This window comes from Peromyscus leucopus, chromosome 11 (assembly GCF_004664715.2).
Source record: "Peromyscus leucopus breed LL Stock chromosome 11, UCI_PerLeu_2.1, whole genome shotgun sequence".
In the NCBI taxonomy this organism is placed as follows: domain Eukaryota; kingdom Metazoa; phylum Chordata; class Mammalia; order Rodentia; family Cricetidae; genus Peromyscus; species Peromyscus leucopus.
Genome location: NC_051072.1, coordinates 39,253,177 through 39,268,964, shown reverse-complemented (window position 1 = coordinate 39,268,964; position 15,788 = coordinate 39,253,177). Strand labels below are relative to the sequence as shown.

Below are 15,788 nucleotides of genomic sequence, written 5' to 3'. Positions count from 1 at the left end.
ACCATTCAGGCAAACTGTAGAACATTGTCCTCTATTTTAAAAAGTTGAGAATAACTATAGGTACATGTTATAGAATATTAGTTAAAGATGTGTCACATTTGTTTATACTGTGGAATATTTGTTTAGTGATGCCAACGTGTGTTACATTCTTTTATGTTGCATTTGTTTAACTCTGTGAAGCTGTGTTACTGTGCCTGTCTAAAACATCTGATTGGTCTAATAAAGAGCTGAACAGCCAATAGCAAGGCAGGGCTGGCAGGCAGAGAGAATAAATAGGATGAGAAATTTGGGGAAAGATCAAGGAGTGAGAGAAGAAAAAGAAGGACACCAGGGGTCATCCACCAGCCACACAGTCAGACATGGATTAAGAAGTAAAGATATACAGAAATAGAAAAAAGGTAAAAGCCCAGAGGCAAAAGGTAAATAGCCTAATTTAAGAAAAACTGGCTAGAAAAAAGGCAAGCTAAGGCCAGATATTCATAAGAAAGAATAAGTTTCCATGTGTATGATTTGTTTGGGAGCTGGGTGGCATGCCCCCAAGGAATAACAAGTACAGTAAAATAACAGGTATGTATCTTTTGTTTTCTTTAAACAAACATCTACTGGACACCAGCATTGTGCAGAGAAACATGTTAAACACTGTAGAACCATGTGCATAGCAATCATTAGGCATCATGGAGAATTCAAAGACAAATATGCTATTAGCCTGCCTGCCAGGTGTTTTATAGTCTACTCCAGGAAAAAAAAATAAAGACCATTAAAATTACAGTACAAGGAGAAGATGATGGAATAGGTTCAGCACACGCCTAAGAATATTATCCTTCAAATAGGTTCTTGTGCTGTAGCACATTTCCTCTTCCCTCATAGTATCCATTGGAATTAGTTCTCTCCTGAAGCATTCAACTGGACATGAAATAAATTATTTATATACATGTATATATTTTTCTTTAGTAGACATCACATCATCTACTACTCTGTATACAAAATACATGTTCAGATAATGTAGCAGAATGAATTAAGAGATTTTTTTTTAAGGGGCAGGGACAAAAAGAGCTTTTAAAAAGCCATCTGGCAAACAAATACAGCGTTGTGCTTGCCAAAGACACCCTCTCTTCTCAAACAGCTTGTCGACAAAGAATGAACTTACAAGATGATTATTTTTCATCGTGTGCATCTATAATGATACAAGACATTTGATTATTTGGAAACAAGTTTAAAAGCATTTTAATTCTTTCCACTGGCTCCTACTGTTGGAAATTCATTAACAAATGAACATTGGCAACATTTTGCCTCTTGGCGAATGTTGTGCTTTTTATGTATGAAAGTGTGGGAAGGAGTGTAGGATATCTGTCAAAGGAATCGTGTTCTCAGATCCTGTTGTGTATATTAAACCCACTTGTTTCCACTTCTATACACTCTGAAGCAAAATGTCTCTCCATTGAACATTTAGATAGCTGGTAGCAGACAAGAAGATCTGAATCATGTGGGCCTGCTTGAAACATTTATGGGAAAGCACTATTTTCTTCAGCAAATTGTGCTGCTACTTTAGTTCAGCCGAAACTTCAGATTCATCCATCATAGTGTGTCAAGACTAGACTATTGGCACACAATTCCACCACTCTATTCTTTGTAACTGGAAAATTAAATCACATTACCAGAATTCCCAAGAACTTATTAACATCTAGGATGTTAACATTCCTTACCAGAAGTGGTCCAGTTACTTCCATCTGTGATGATTCTAATTTGGATAAAAGTTTTCAACTTTCATGGGGAAAATATCAAGGGTAATTACCCAACATCATCATTTTGATAGATGTATGATGATGTTCACACTGACACAGTATTTGTTGTTTTTTGTTTTGTTTTGTTTTGTTTGTTTTCCCCCAGTGGGAAATAAAGCAACTTAGATCTTTTTTACTAGTGAAAACAACTTCCATGGCTGTTAACTCTTTAACTGTACTTTTGGTATTTCTGATTGTGACCATTGTGTACAGGACTTTGTGAGGGTTTAAAAGCTCTATTTACAGAATAGATTACCAGAAAATCCTAGTGCCTGACCATAGATGGATGACCATTCATAGAAGATTTACTAACTAATTAATAAAATTTTAGTTCTTAATGCACTTCCAAACACAGCAGGATTCAATGTTTATTGAAATGGTTGACTATCTAGTTGGCTAATTTTTATTTATTGAGCTGAAACTGTCAACAGCAAGGCAAGTATTTATCATCTACCTCTAAAGTCCATACACCCTCAGCTCCCTGAGAAAAGATGTTTGATTTTGCATTTCAATGGACCCTTTGGAGAAGAGAATCCTATTTGCTCACAAATGCTTAATATATACTACCCATATGTCTCAGTGGGTAACATTTTTAGCTCTGTAGAGTAGTTGAGAAGCAAGTTAAGGGAAGAGTTGAGCAGGTTTTTGGAACACAAGCATTCTACAGCTTCAGTTGCCTTATTTAATGTGCCAGGCAAGAAACCATAACACTGACAAAGCAAGTGCAATGTATACACAAGGCAAAATGTATGGTCTGATCTGATGTCTGCACCAAATTAACTGTTATCTCTTACTCTATCGCCTAACATTCATTGTGGCTCAAAATGTGTATCTAAATCCTTTGTGAAAAACAAGCATGCCAATATTGCCCAAACTCACATGATTATGATAATTACATGGGCTATTTCATTCCAGATACACTCTGGAATATAAAAAACACCTGGTCCGTGTTAGCCATCTTCCATTACTGTTGTTGGTATTAATGATGTTCGTGTCTATAGCACTTGAGGCCCAATTATCAATGGTTAGATAGTTTCGTGAATGGTGGTAGTCCTGGAAAACACAAGGGTGGGGTGGGGCATGGAGAGAGAGGAAATGTAGGGGGAAAAGAATAGATAGGAATCAAAATATAAATGCTGAATGAGGCATTCGTGGGCTTCCAAGTGGAATCTTCTCAGCAGTAAGTAGTTCATGTTAAAAGGCAGGAAGGTATGGACTCTGAATAAAGATATATTTTGTTTTGGTTTTGGTTTTGGATTTTTGTTTGTTTTTTTTTTTTTTTTTCAACATATACGGGGTATTAGAAACCTCTCTTTAGATGCATTGACCAGGAAATGTAGGTTGCAGAATGAACAACAGCCCAGAAAGTTGAAGGGAAATTTGATCTCCAGCTCCCCTTGGTAGAAGGGAATCTGGGCAGCCTACTCTACTCAAGTTACAAACCCTAACAAATTACTGAGTTGATGTTTGTGCCCTGGTGTGGGCATGGACAAGTGATGTCCTGCTGTCCTAAAGAAGTTCCCCCAGATTCTCCAATTGCCAAATTCAAGCCAGACTAAAAGCCAAGTGAATCTTCTTTGGTAAATACTCCTGTATTCAGAATGTGGTAAATCCTGAGGCCTGAAATTGCTACTTGTTGGCGCCTGTGTTAGTTGCTATGCTGGACATTTCCAGCATCAGAGCTAATATGCTGCAGAAAATTGATGTTTCATGTACTGCTGTGTTACATCTGCCCTTGTCTGAATGTTCTCAAGAGTTCAGGCTAGTGATGTGATGAATAGGATTTATGCTGGGCTCCATGCTTGTCACCAATGAATCAGAGTGTGCAAAGCCACATAAAATAGATGGGTCAGCCTTGTTATTCTTAATAAGAGTTTAGCTCTGGTTTTGCTGCAAACTTGTACAGACTAAGGTTCTCACCTCTCGAAGAGACTCAGTCCTCTGGGATGTTTTCATTTTCTCAAAGGTTAAGTGTCCAGCTACTCGGTCTAGTCCTACAGCCAGGAAGTTGTCGAAAACAGGAACATTCTGTTTCCCTACCAGGCTACTTCCTTCATACCAGCCAGAGTTCTCATCGACTCTGGACTCTTGGCAGGTTGAATCTTCACAGTAATCCCTTCTCATCCCCATTTAAGTACAGTTAATCCCCAGAAGTTCCTGCCAGGATTTTGGTAAACCATTGCACAGGTACAGGCAAAACTGTCCCTGCTAAGAATTTTACCCCTATGAGGACTCATAATTCCCTTTGGGAGAAATTTTCATATAAAACTTATTTTCTGCTACTGTGCAAAATTCCTGAATTATCTTGCTTTCTTGAGCTGTTGTTTCTAATATTCTGGAATGGAGGAGGAAGTCCAAAGGCCCCCTTAGACCCAAGAGCTGTGCGTTAAACTGTCATGTATGTCAAGGTTGGCAGTCATTAGGTCCCACCCCCATATGATAAAATTGGGGATACTGCCCCAGTTATACAATATTGTTCCTCTATAATCTGTTTCTTTATAACCTGGTGCTTTCAGCCTACGAAGGCTACCCTTACTTTTGTAGGCCCTAATAAGAGTTTCACTGTAACAAGGAACTTTGGGCAACCACTCTGTATTACTGAGATTAATTGCCTCATGTTTAATGTTATGTGCATTTTATCACCTTCATGTATATGTAAGCATTTTATATGTGAGATTTCATATGTCCTGTGTGCCTGAGTGTATAGAGGCCAGAAGTCAGCCTCATCCATCGTTTCTTGTGAGACATCTATTTTGTTTTCTGAGACTTCATTTCTTATTGGTAAGCATTAAAAAAGAATGCAATTAATGTGAATTAAAAAAAGACAAGTTTGTTTATATATTTCTGTGTAATGTGATATGTTAAAATGAGTATGGCCTATTTCTAGTCCCTACAATGTGGAAGTTGAGATAGGTGAATTACCAGAGTCTATAATTAGTGGCCATCCTGGCCACAAAGAGAGGTACAGCATGTTTTAAATAATCCTATATCATCATATGATTCAGAATATATAAAATAAAATGATTGGATAGAAATATTTATTTTCAAATGGAAAAAGATCATCTACATTTGTAAACTTTCTGAACTTAAATTGTACCTATTGTCTCAACTAGTATCTGAATTTAGCCATTACCGTAAAAGCAATGCAACTTTATTTTGATGTATTTGATCACACTGGTTCCAAGACTCTGTTGTTTTTCTTGAGACACAGTCTCACTACATAGCCTTGGTTGACTTGGACCTAACTGACTTGGAAAACATAGACATCTGCCTGCCTCTGCTTCCTGGGTGCTGAAATTAAAGGTGTGCACCACTCATATCCATGACTGTTTTTTGTTTTTGTCTTTGTTTTTTGTTTTTGTTTTGTTTTGGTTTTGGTTTTGGTTTTTCGAGACAGGGTTTCTCTGTGTAGCTTTGCACCTTTCCTGGAACTCACTCTGTAGCCCAGGCTGGCCTTTAACTCACAGAGATCTGCCTGCCTCTGCCTCCCGAGTGCTGGGATTAAAGGCTTTTGCCACCACTGCCCGGCTACATCCATGACTCTTAAATGAATTTTTGATGTATAGCAGACAAGACAGTTAAGATGGTTCAGTGGATTAAAGTGCTTGTTGTGAATGAATGACAACCTGAGTTCAAGCCCCAGGTCTTACTGAGAAAATAGAGAACTGACTCCCAATAGTTGGATGTTTTCTGACTTCCATGTGCATGCCATGGCACATATACCCCTCTACAAACACACACACACACACACACACACACACACACACACCATATACACACACACACACACATATGTATCATACATATACCCACACCATACATATAACACACACACTGTACATACACATCATATACACACACATGCACACACACATACATCATACATACATGCACATATGCATACACACATGCATATACACATATATACACACCATACATACAGATATACCATACCTACATACACATATTATACATGTATACACACACTATACATTCACACAATGCACAAATGTCATACATAAACATACATCATAAATATACACATACTATACATACACACACACAAACACAAATTATATATATACATGCACACACTAATAATTGAACTTTTACAGAATTTTAGATTTGTTTATATATATTCAAATCCTAAGAATTGGTATTCTTGGAACTGTCTTCCATGTCACTCAAGCTAACATCAAACTCATAGTCCTCTACCTCAGCTTCTGAAGGATTATCTTTCAAGTGTTCACCACCACCCTCAGCATGACATCATTTTTCAACTGTCAAAATTGTCGAGAACTCTACATACCCGTTGTCTAGAGTCACACACATAAGGGAAGAGAAAATGGGTGAAGGGTCTTGAAAGCTGGGGGCTTATAAGGCTGTAACTTCATCCTGAGACCAAAGAATCAGACAGAATTATTTGCAATCCTTTGTAATTTCTACAACTCGCCTTTCATTGTTTTAAATTAGTAAAGGCATTGCTTCTAGTTTTCCCAATAGTTCTTCACCCTCAAAGCAGGGAAAATTTGCATTTCTGAATGTTGAGAAATCGGTAATCAGTTAGTGTTGTCACACATGTACCTTGGTTTGTAATTTTTCTGCCCCCAAGAGGCTGAGTTCACTGCCATTGTGAATAGTAATTTATGAAGGAGAACCCACACGGTGTTATCCTGATAATTGGAAAGCCACCGTCATCACTTCCACATGCCCATCCCATTTTCTAAGTCCTAATAGTCGGTTAGGAAGATAGGGCAATAATGGATTCTGCTCTGCCTATCACATGCATGCTTGCTGTATAGGCAAACAACGGGCTGTTCAACCACTATTACATTAGGTTGTCATCCTCTTAGCCCTTAGATGAAAACAGATTAAAACCTGCTGCCTCCTCTGGGTGGAAACAGGCTTTTGTGGAGCTACAGAATTTCTCCTTCGTCTGCTCAGCCAATAACTGGCTGGAGCACAACTCTGATTAGAAACAAGCAACAAGCGTCCGTATCTATGAACAGCAAACAAGGTAGAGCATGTAGCCTCCGAGGGACATGCGTTTACTCATGAAGAAAAGCAGCACCCAGCGACCAGAGCAGCATATGGCTGCCATCCATTATCTGACACGCTCTTTCCAGCCTTCCCAGGAATGCTGAGCTGGCCACTAAGATTTGCTTTTACTTCCTGATTTTGGATACAATGAGTCTGCCAACCAGCTGTGAGCACCTCAGCCTGGGGAAGGTGGCTAGATTCCGGAGTGCTTATGTTCATGGATCGCCTTATGCAATCAACAAGCCAATTGATATTAAGCCACAGAGGAGACGGTAACTGCTTTCCTTTCTCAGTTTGTCAGTAAACGTGTGTTTGCTCCCCTTTGGTAACTGCTGTGGAGATCTGTTGAACTGGGAGGGTCGGGGAGCAGGCTTAGTTGTTCAATTCAGCATACTGGGGGAGTTGGGAAAAAATTAACCCGAGAGAAAAGCTGACAAATATTCTTAGTTTAGTTTAGTTTGGCAAAACCTAATCCAGGTTCAAGGTCTGTGGATTTTCAGAATCCGGGAAGTTGTTAATGTCAGTGTTACCACCACAATCATCCGAGATGATAATTGGAAAGGGGATTTAGCAAAATAACAGACTTGTTTATTAGCAACACTTATTTCCAGATACTCAAGAGGCCAGACTCTCTCCTTAATGGCTACATCCAGTAACAAATGTGTGATACTTCCATGGAAGCATACCTCGCCATGTGGTCACTCCAGAAGAGACCAGTGGGTTTTGTTTTCTATCGAGAAGTTGTAATTTCCAGATCTGTTCTGGAGCATTCTGCTAACTCATGTTCCCCACCCCTCCCCAGCCCGCTCCCGCCCAGCCACACAGGCAAACTTGCGCTCTGTGATTGCAAAATTGAGCTCAGCAGTTTCAGAGCAAGGGGCTGTCTGCTAAAGGAACCCTTTCTCTTCCCACAGTTTCAGTGCAGTAGCGGAATAGAGGTGCATGTGACTAACATGTCTAGAACTCATCCCTCCGTGCTATTTTAAATAAAATTGTCATTTTATTCGGCATTTAACAACTAACTGGAAGCATTGATAAAGATGTTGCATTTCCCTGTGAACAGCAGTGCTCCCAATTTTATGAATTCCCAGGATTAAAAAGAAAAAATGAACTTTGGTGGAAGGCATTAGATATTACCTCAATCGTCATTGTCTTACCTTTCCCTTGTTGTTTTTCTGGTATTATACACACATAGACGTATATGCATATATGCGTGACTTGCCAAACATGCACTTGGCCGGATTTAACCTTAATATAAATATTATAAACATGAAGGAAGATTTAGGTTGTAACTTGTCCTTGATGGAAATGAACTTTTCTACTTCAGGAAAGATTACTATGTTCCCCAGAATATCAAGTCTTTCCCACTCAGCTCTGGCACTCTGTAAATTCATGGTGAGTTAGTACCTAAGATCTCTTATCTAAACTTCATTGCACTAACTGTATCCCAAGCCCCCAGCATGGCATGGTCACTGTCAGTTGCCTCACACCTCTCCTATTGGGTGAAAACTCAACCAGCTGCCAAAGTCAAGTGTAAATGTACTCGACTGCCCCACCCCATCTTCTTTTTTTTCTTAAAAGTAATCATCTTTTCATTATGTCAGCTTATATTTCAGGTAAGTGTGTGTACTCAGGAAAGTTCAGACTAGTCCCAATTCATTTTACTTACTTTTTAATTTAAAAAATCCAACATGTATTTGTTCAGCAACAAAGATACAGTTTAGAATTATAATACTCAATTTAAAAAAAAAAACAGCAACAACAAAAACTTTGATGAATTGTCTCTGAATCCACACATATCATGAATTTGAAAACATTAGTAAATGATCTCTTTCATTGTGTGTTATAGTTTTAAAATTAAACGCCACAATGTATTCTGCCAGAATGTAGTTTTAAAAGCACCTGATAATAATCAATAATCAATGACATAGACCTTGGAATTTGAATGAAAAAAATACCAGATCCATCTTTTAGAATCAATTAAATGCTTTCTTCTTTAGCAGATATCTAACAAAATCTTTCTCTTTCACAACTCTGTCCCATGGAACTGTGATATAAGTCTTTATAGAGAACAGTAGCTGGGCAGGATGCCTGAGTGAATGAAAGAACATCCAGATCCCAATTCTTTTTATTCTATAGCTAATTTTTCCCAAGTTATAAGGTTTTAAGTCTCTGATTTAAAAAGAACGTCATGGAGAATTACATTAAAAATCTCAAAAATAAAAGAAATATTTTAAAAGATTTTAGAAAAACTAATATGCCTGCAATGGTGGTGCTCCATGACCCTGGGTTCACCAAAATCTACCTAAAATGTTTGGTCACCTTTCAGGACGCTTGCCTGAACTCAGCTATGATTAGTAAACAGCATCTATGCATTTATGTTTAAGGCTTGTGTTTTTGGCAAATAGGAAATTGCTTTTCTGACTTAAAAATGTGGGAAGGAAGGAAAGGAGAATATGGAAGGAAGCAGGATTTAAAGAAAGAAAGAAAAAGCTCCCAAGGAAAAAGTGCTCCCAGCATAGTGGCACATGCTTGTAACCCAGCACTTGGGATGTGGAAGCAAGAGGATCAGGAGTTCAAGGCCAACCTTAGCTACATGGTGAATTTGAAGACAATTTAGACTACATTTGACCCTGTATCAAAAAAAGTAAAAGCAGGCAGGGCTGTGGTGGTGCATGCCTCTAACCACAGCACTCAGGAGGCAGAGGCAGGTGGATTTTATGAATTTGAGGCCAGTCTGGTCTACAGAGCAAGTTCCAGGACAGCCAGGGATACACAAAGAAATCCTGCCTCAATAAAACCAGATAGATAGATAGATAGATAGATAGATAGATAGATAGATAGATAGATAGATAGTAAAAATGCCAGATGTTAGAGTTTACTCATATAATTCCAGTACTTGGGAGGCTGAGACAGGAGGATTGCAAGGAGATTGAGGTCAGCCTGGGCTTCATAATGAGTTGGAGGCCGTCCATGACTAAATAGTAAGACCCCATCTCACAAGAAAAAGGAGAGAGGCAAAGAGAGGAAGGGAGAGAAGGAGAGGGAGGAGGAGAGAAATAAAAAGCAGCCATATGTTGTTTCACTCTACCCAGTGAAGCATCATATTGAGTTGATAAAAAGAAATCTGGCTTTTTAGTGAAACCCATGGTGGGAATGAAGTAGGGAATCTAATAGACTAGTGGCTGTGGGGCCCCCATGGGACTGGACCAGGCCCTCTGGATAGGGAAGACGGTTGTTTGGCTCAAACTGTTTGGGGGGCACCCAGGCAGAGGGATCAGGATCCGTCCCTGGTGCATGGGCAGGCTTTTAGGAATCTGGTACCTGTAGTGTGATGTCTTGCACAGCCTTGGTGCAGTGGGAAGGGGCTTGGACCTGTCTAGGCTCAGTGTGCTGGGCTCTGCTGACTCCCCATGGGAGACCTTGATTTGAGGGAACGTGGGGATGTAGGGTGGCTTGGGAGGAAGGGCTGGGGGATGGGAGGAGGGAGGAGGTGGGATTTGAGGGTGGCAAGTAGAGTAAGTAGAAAATTTCTTATGAAATTTCAGCTCAAATCCTCCAAGTTTCAGCTTTATGAAAAAAAAAATTCAAAATACAGTTCCATTTAAATCCAGGTATATCCTTTTAAATAGGGCTTAGTGAAGGAAAAGTGTGTTAGAACACAGAATAATCATGTCCACCTTAGCAATCAGCTACATGAGAGGTACAGCCATGCGGTCCCTCAATAGTTACCCATTTTTATCTCAAGTGGCAATGAAGACATTAGCAAAACAGCAAAAACACTAAGTCTTAATTAAGCTCAGTGTTAAAGAGAATGACAGCTCTGCCATCTGGAATTACCCCGATTCGCTGTATTTGTCATTTCTGAAATATTTAAGCTTTTTTATTATAGTCTCCACAAACTCCAGAGTACTGTGTGTAACTGACAAAAATAGAACTTTTTTAAAATTTATGAAATTTTGTTATTTCAGTCTTAATACATAGAGGTAAGAAGATCAGTTATCTTGGATCTTCTTCCCCTGGAGTTTTTATATTTGTGAGATTTTCCCCATCCACACTGGCATGTCAATTGGTTTTGTCCATTGTTCAGCTCTTGAGTAGGTAGCGATGTTGTTGAGATTTCATGGGTACCGCTTTTGTGGGTACACAATCTCACAGCAGCTCTCCTGATCCTCTGGCTCTTACAATCTTTTTCTTGCCTCTTCCATGATGCTCCCTGAGCCTCAGGTGTACAGGTTGTATTGTAAATGTGTCAGCTGGGGCTGAGTATCCCAAGGTCAGTTGTTTTCTGCATTTTTACCAGGTGTGGATATTTATAATAGACTCTGTCCACTGCAAAAAGAAACGTCTTTGATAAGAGATAAGAGCTATACTTATTTGACTAAGGATAAGTATTTACAATACAGTTAGACATTATACTAATTTAGGAAAGTGTCATTAGTCCCCTCTAATCCACAGGTAGTTAGGTAGGTTCATAGTATCAGGACTGAATCCCTGTCTATTGAGCAAGACTTGAGTCCAATTAGACAGCTGTTGACTATCCCCAGGAAGTAAATGCCACTATTGCACCTTTGTTGATGTCTTGCTGTGCTGCTGGCCATTGTGTTGGTTTGTAGGCATCACAGTTGGGTAGGACTATTGATTGTTTTCTCTTGGCAGCTTACATAGCACCTTGCCATGCTAAGAGTCTCAGAGAGGAGACTTCCTGATCTGTTTCAGCTCAATTCCTCCAAGTTTCAGCTCCAAAGTATGCGGTCTATGTGGTATCTTCAGCAACAGGGACTTACCTTCGAATTCTAGGAAATAGCCAAGAGCAGTTTCATTACCCTATAATGTTTTGAGGGTCTCTTGGACTCCCCCAACCAACAACTCAAAAGGAAGTTTCTTGTGCCTGGTACTGGGGTTTTGGTTAGATAGTCTATGTCTCTCGAGGGGAGCATTATCACTCCAACTGATTGTAATTTCACTTAGAAATGTATATACTCCCCACAGTATGCACCAAAAGAAAACATGTACACATTGTAAACAACAAATCTTCACCAATCAGAAATTTAATTTAGACTCCATAACTGCTCTGACAACAGATCAGCCTTTGATTACCGTTTCCTTCTGTGTAGTACTTTTGTGAGTGGGGGGCGTTAAATTAATTATGCATCTGCCTCATTCTTCTTAAGTGGGATCACTTTATTCCCCTCCAACCCAAGGACACTTGGAAAGTCTGGGAACATATTTGATTTCCATGACTTAGGGTGTGATTGCTTGGTTAATGATAGCAAGTATAAAAGGACAGGACTGTCTTGTGATAACCGGACAAGCTTCCTACAATAAATAAACACTGAGCTGTCAATAAGCTGAACTGGGTGTGCCTCAGAGTTCTCTGAAGACCTTTACCTACATCAAGACACTTCATATATTTTATGAATTCGTAAAAGCAGCCCTTCTCATCTTTTGTGTGATTATCATGAAGTCATTGATTTCTTATTCTGGATAAAAAATGGGAAATGACTCTGGTTTTTCAATAGTCTAAAATATTCAGTAATCTGAGCTGTCTTGTCTTCGGGTTCATCTAAGTTAGCAGCTTTATTGCATTTGCAGGGCCTGCTGTTCCTTCAGTAGAGGTTCTACTAAGATCTCATTAAAGAAAGCTGGATAAATGATCTAATACACACTGTGGCTCTAGGCTAGGAGCCAGACAGTGAGCCACCTTTCAAAGAGAAGTGAAAAATTCTAGGCAGAATTGCACAGGAGATAATGGAGATTCAACTGTGTAGCTTGGCTGAAGTCTTGACACCTGTTCCCATGTCTGGATGTATGGTCCTCATGACTGTGACCATGTGAGCCATGCGGGTTTTCATCATAACCAGTTTACTCTAACAGCAAAGAGGAGGGAACCTTCAAGAGACAAGAGCAGAGTCTTTCTTTGATGTACGGCCCTTCCTTTCTCTTTAAGTAAAACTTCTGAAAACCATCGGAGTTCTTTCCAGTCCTTCCTGTATCGGGAGGTAAGTTATTGGTGAAAACCACTTCAGTTAAAAGATGCATCTCTAGTTTCTCGTTCTGTCCTCAGTGTTCAAGCTGAGTATCCAACTGCCTAGTATCAAATGGTCCCTAGCAGTTTCAGACTCCATTTATTTGTAACTAAAATCTCCCAGGGACGTTAACTGTTTCCTATGTCCTCAGTCTTCCATGCCACAGACTCTGGAGGCCTCCAAGGTGCTTCCTATCCTCAGCTTCACCACCCTCCCACTCACCACCACCCAGCCTCTCTTGCCATTGCCTCTCCTATTGCTGCCATCCATGCTGCATCACATTCTCATCCTTTCTTGCCTGAAAGATGGGTAGCTATATAACTGAATACCTTGTCAGCATCTCTTCCTGAGCTGTAACCCACAGATCCATTTCCTAAAACATGGTCACGATGCTCCGAAGTTTGTACTAATAGCGTGCTCAAAACAACCAGGATGTAGTCTCCTAGAATTCTTTCGTAAATTGCCTTGGTCATTGATACACACCCTGCACTCTAAGTGTAAGGAACTACTTGCTGTTCCCATTTATTTTTGGCCTAGAGCTTCCCTTTCCTTGTCTTTTTTTTTTTTTTTTTTAATTTAGTTCATGCTATAAACCATTTCCATTAAAACTTTTCCTACATCCCAATTTTGAAATTGAGGTACTACTTTTAGTTAAGTTTTTTTTTTCTTATATGGCTACTCTATCATTATCATAATGAATCTCAATTGTGTGTGCATTTTCTGTCTTTTCAATTTAAGATTAGTATGATGGAAACTGTTGTTTTAGAGAGATGAATTTGGCAAGAGTACACAACCTAAGTTGGAATGGAACAGATCCCTAGAAGCAAGCAATGTGAAATCCTAATGAGTACTTCATTAAAATAAGAATGCAAAGCCAGATATTTGATAGAAATTTTGAGGCTTGCTAAAAAAATAAAAACAAAAACAAAAACAGGGACCCAACACACACACACACACACACACACACACACACACACACACACACACACACAAACAGTACTTAACGCAGTTACTCTAGGGATGTCCTGAGGATGAGTAATAACATGGTACACTGTAACTCTATAAATGAAGCCATGATACAAATGTTCAGCTAAAGGATATGATGTGTTGATAAAGGATGGAGGACAAGAAAAACAAAATGGAATACGCAGACAGAGGGTATTGCTCTCCTAAAATAACGGAATGATTCAAGCATTTCATTTTGGAGAGGCATTAGGTGATAATCTGATTTATTAGTGTCTTCATCAGAACTATAATTTAAAGCATATTCTTTATGTATTGCACAATTATTTCAATGTTTTAAAGTACATAGTAGGTAATATTTTTCAACTGAACTTACAAGAGAGGTCAAATTTCTAATCTATTCCTAACAACTGGGATTAATAACAAGTCATAAATGGCAACCTTTGTACCACTTCCACTCAGCATTCACCCATCACCCAGCTGCATAGAGTCTGCATGGCTGAGAGCAGAGCAATAGGCCAAAGAGATTGCCTAGAATGCCTGTTGCCAGGAGTATTGAAAGGAAAGTCTACATAAAAGTGACCTCCCCATGTTAAACCAATTAGATGCTAATTTACTTAACCTCCTTTGAAACTTTAAGTTTTTCATAGCTTTGCTTCTATATCAAACAAAATTATTACATGAAGTTGAACTATAAAGGGAAGAGTTTGCTGTCAGCCTTCCTTTTCCCACTGGGATAAATGAAACAGTGAATAATGAAGTATATGGAGCTATTATAGTGCCTTGCTGTCCTGCAGAGTGTTCATGTAGATGGTCTGGAGGTAAAGGTAAACAGAAACATGCCAATTCCATCCCAGCTCCCTTTCTATATGTCTATGTATATTTTTAGGAAGCCTCTATGATAGTAAGTTTCCATATGACTTTGTCAAAAGTCTTTACTGTCAGTATCCCACTTCATACTCCTCCCTCTACCTCCCCTTCCTTCCCACACACCATTTAATACCTCACATCCCATTATTCCCCTTTCCCTCTTTGTATCACTTGGGTTTCACCTGTATTCTCTTGAAATGCTTCCATGACCCCTTACTTAGTTTCCTGACTTCCTTGAGTATTCCAAATGAAACACAAATATGAAATATCGAAAGACTCCAAGTTAGTATCCACGCATGACAGAAAATTCATGACATTTGTCTATCTGGGCTTGGGTTACCTTATCCTGGATGATTATTGATAGTTCCATTCATTTAATTATGAATTTCATTCCATTTTTCTTTACAAGGGAATAATGGTCTACAGTGTATATACACCATGTTTTCATTATCCATTCAACAGTGACAAGAGCACCAATGAACATAGATGAGCAAACATCTCTGTGGCAAGATTTAGAGTCTTAGAGAATATGCCTAGGAGTAATATAGTTAAGATCATATGGTACATCTATTTCTGACTTTTTGGGGAGCCTTTATGCTGGTTTTCATAGTGGATACACTAGTCTGCACTCCTACCAGCAATGTACAGGATTCCTCTTTCTATGTTCATGACATAATTTGTTTTTATTTTTTTCTAGTCTTACCCATGATTACTGGGTTGAAATGAAATCTCAGAGCAATTTTAATTTGCATTTACCTGATGGAGTTTAAATAGAGTTACTCTATAATGGGAGGACAGAGCCTTTTGCATACACAATAGACAATTTAAAGAAATCCAAGTACCAGCAATGGGTTATCTCCTTTCAGTTATTGGTCAGTAGGATCACCCAGAACCCCCAAACATTACAAGCTATTCCTATTGCTCTTGGTTACTCTTCAGAACTTAATGGTAAGACCCTGTTCCTGAAGACACCACATACTTGAGTCATAAGACTGAAAAAACAACCTGCTACATACCTTGAAGCCTTCACCCAGTTCGCTAGCTTTCATAGTGATGGAAAGTGCTGTGCACCCTACTGGGGGAAAAATAAACAACAATCTCAGTC

At 39.1% G+C, this 15,788-nt stretch overlaps 1 protein-coding gene across 5 annotated transcripts in view; it reads left to right on the top strand.

Annotated features, from left to right (window-relative positions):
* The window catches only part of Pde4d (phosphodiesterase 4D), a 912,160-nt gene that overhangs the window by 530,430 nt on the left and 365,942 nt on the right, over nt 1-15,788 (top strand). Inside the window, exon 1 of one of the 5 annotated variants that reach the window (XM_028885063.2) lies at nt 5,877-7,093. The exons of the other annotated variants lie outside the window; for them this stretch is intronic. Coding sequence (XP_028740896.1) covers nt 6,969-7,093 — 125 coding nt within the window. The 5' untranslated portion in view covers nt 5,877-6,968. Of the gene's footprint in view, nt 1-5,876; nt 7,094-15,788 lie in introns of those variants that run through there. 5 annotated transcript variants of the gene reach the window in all.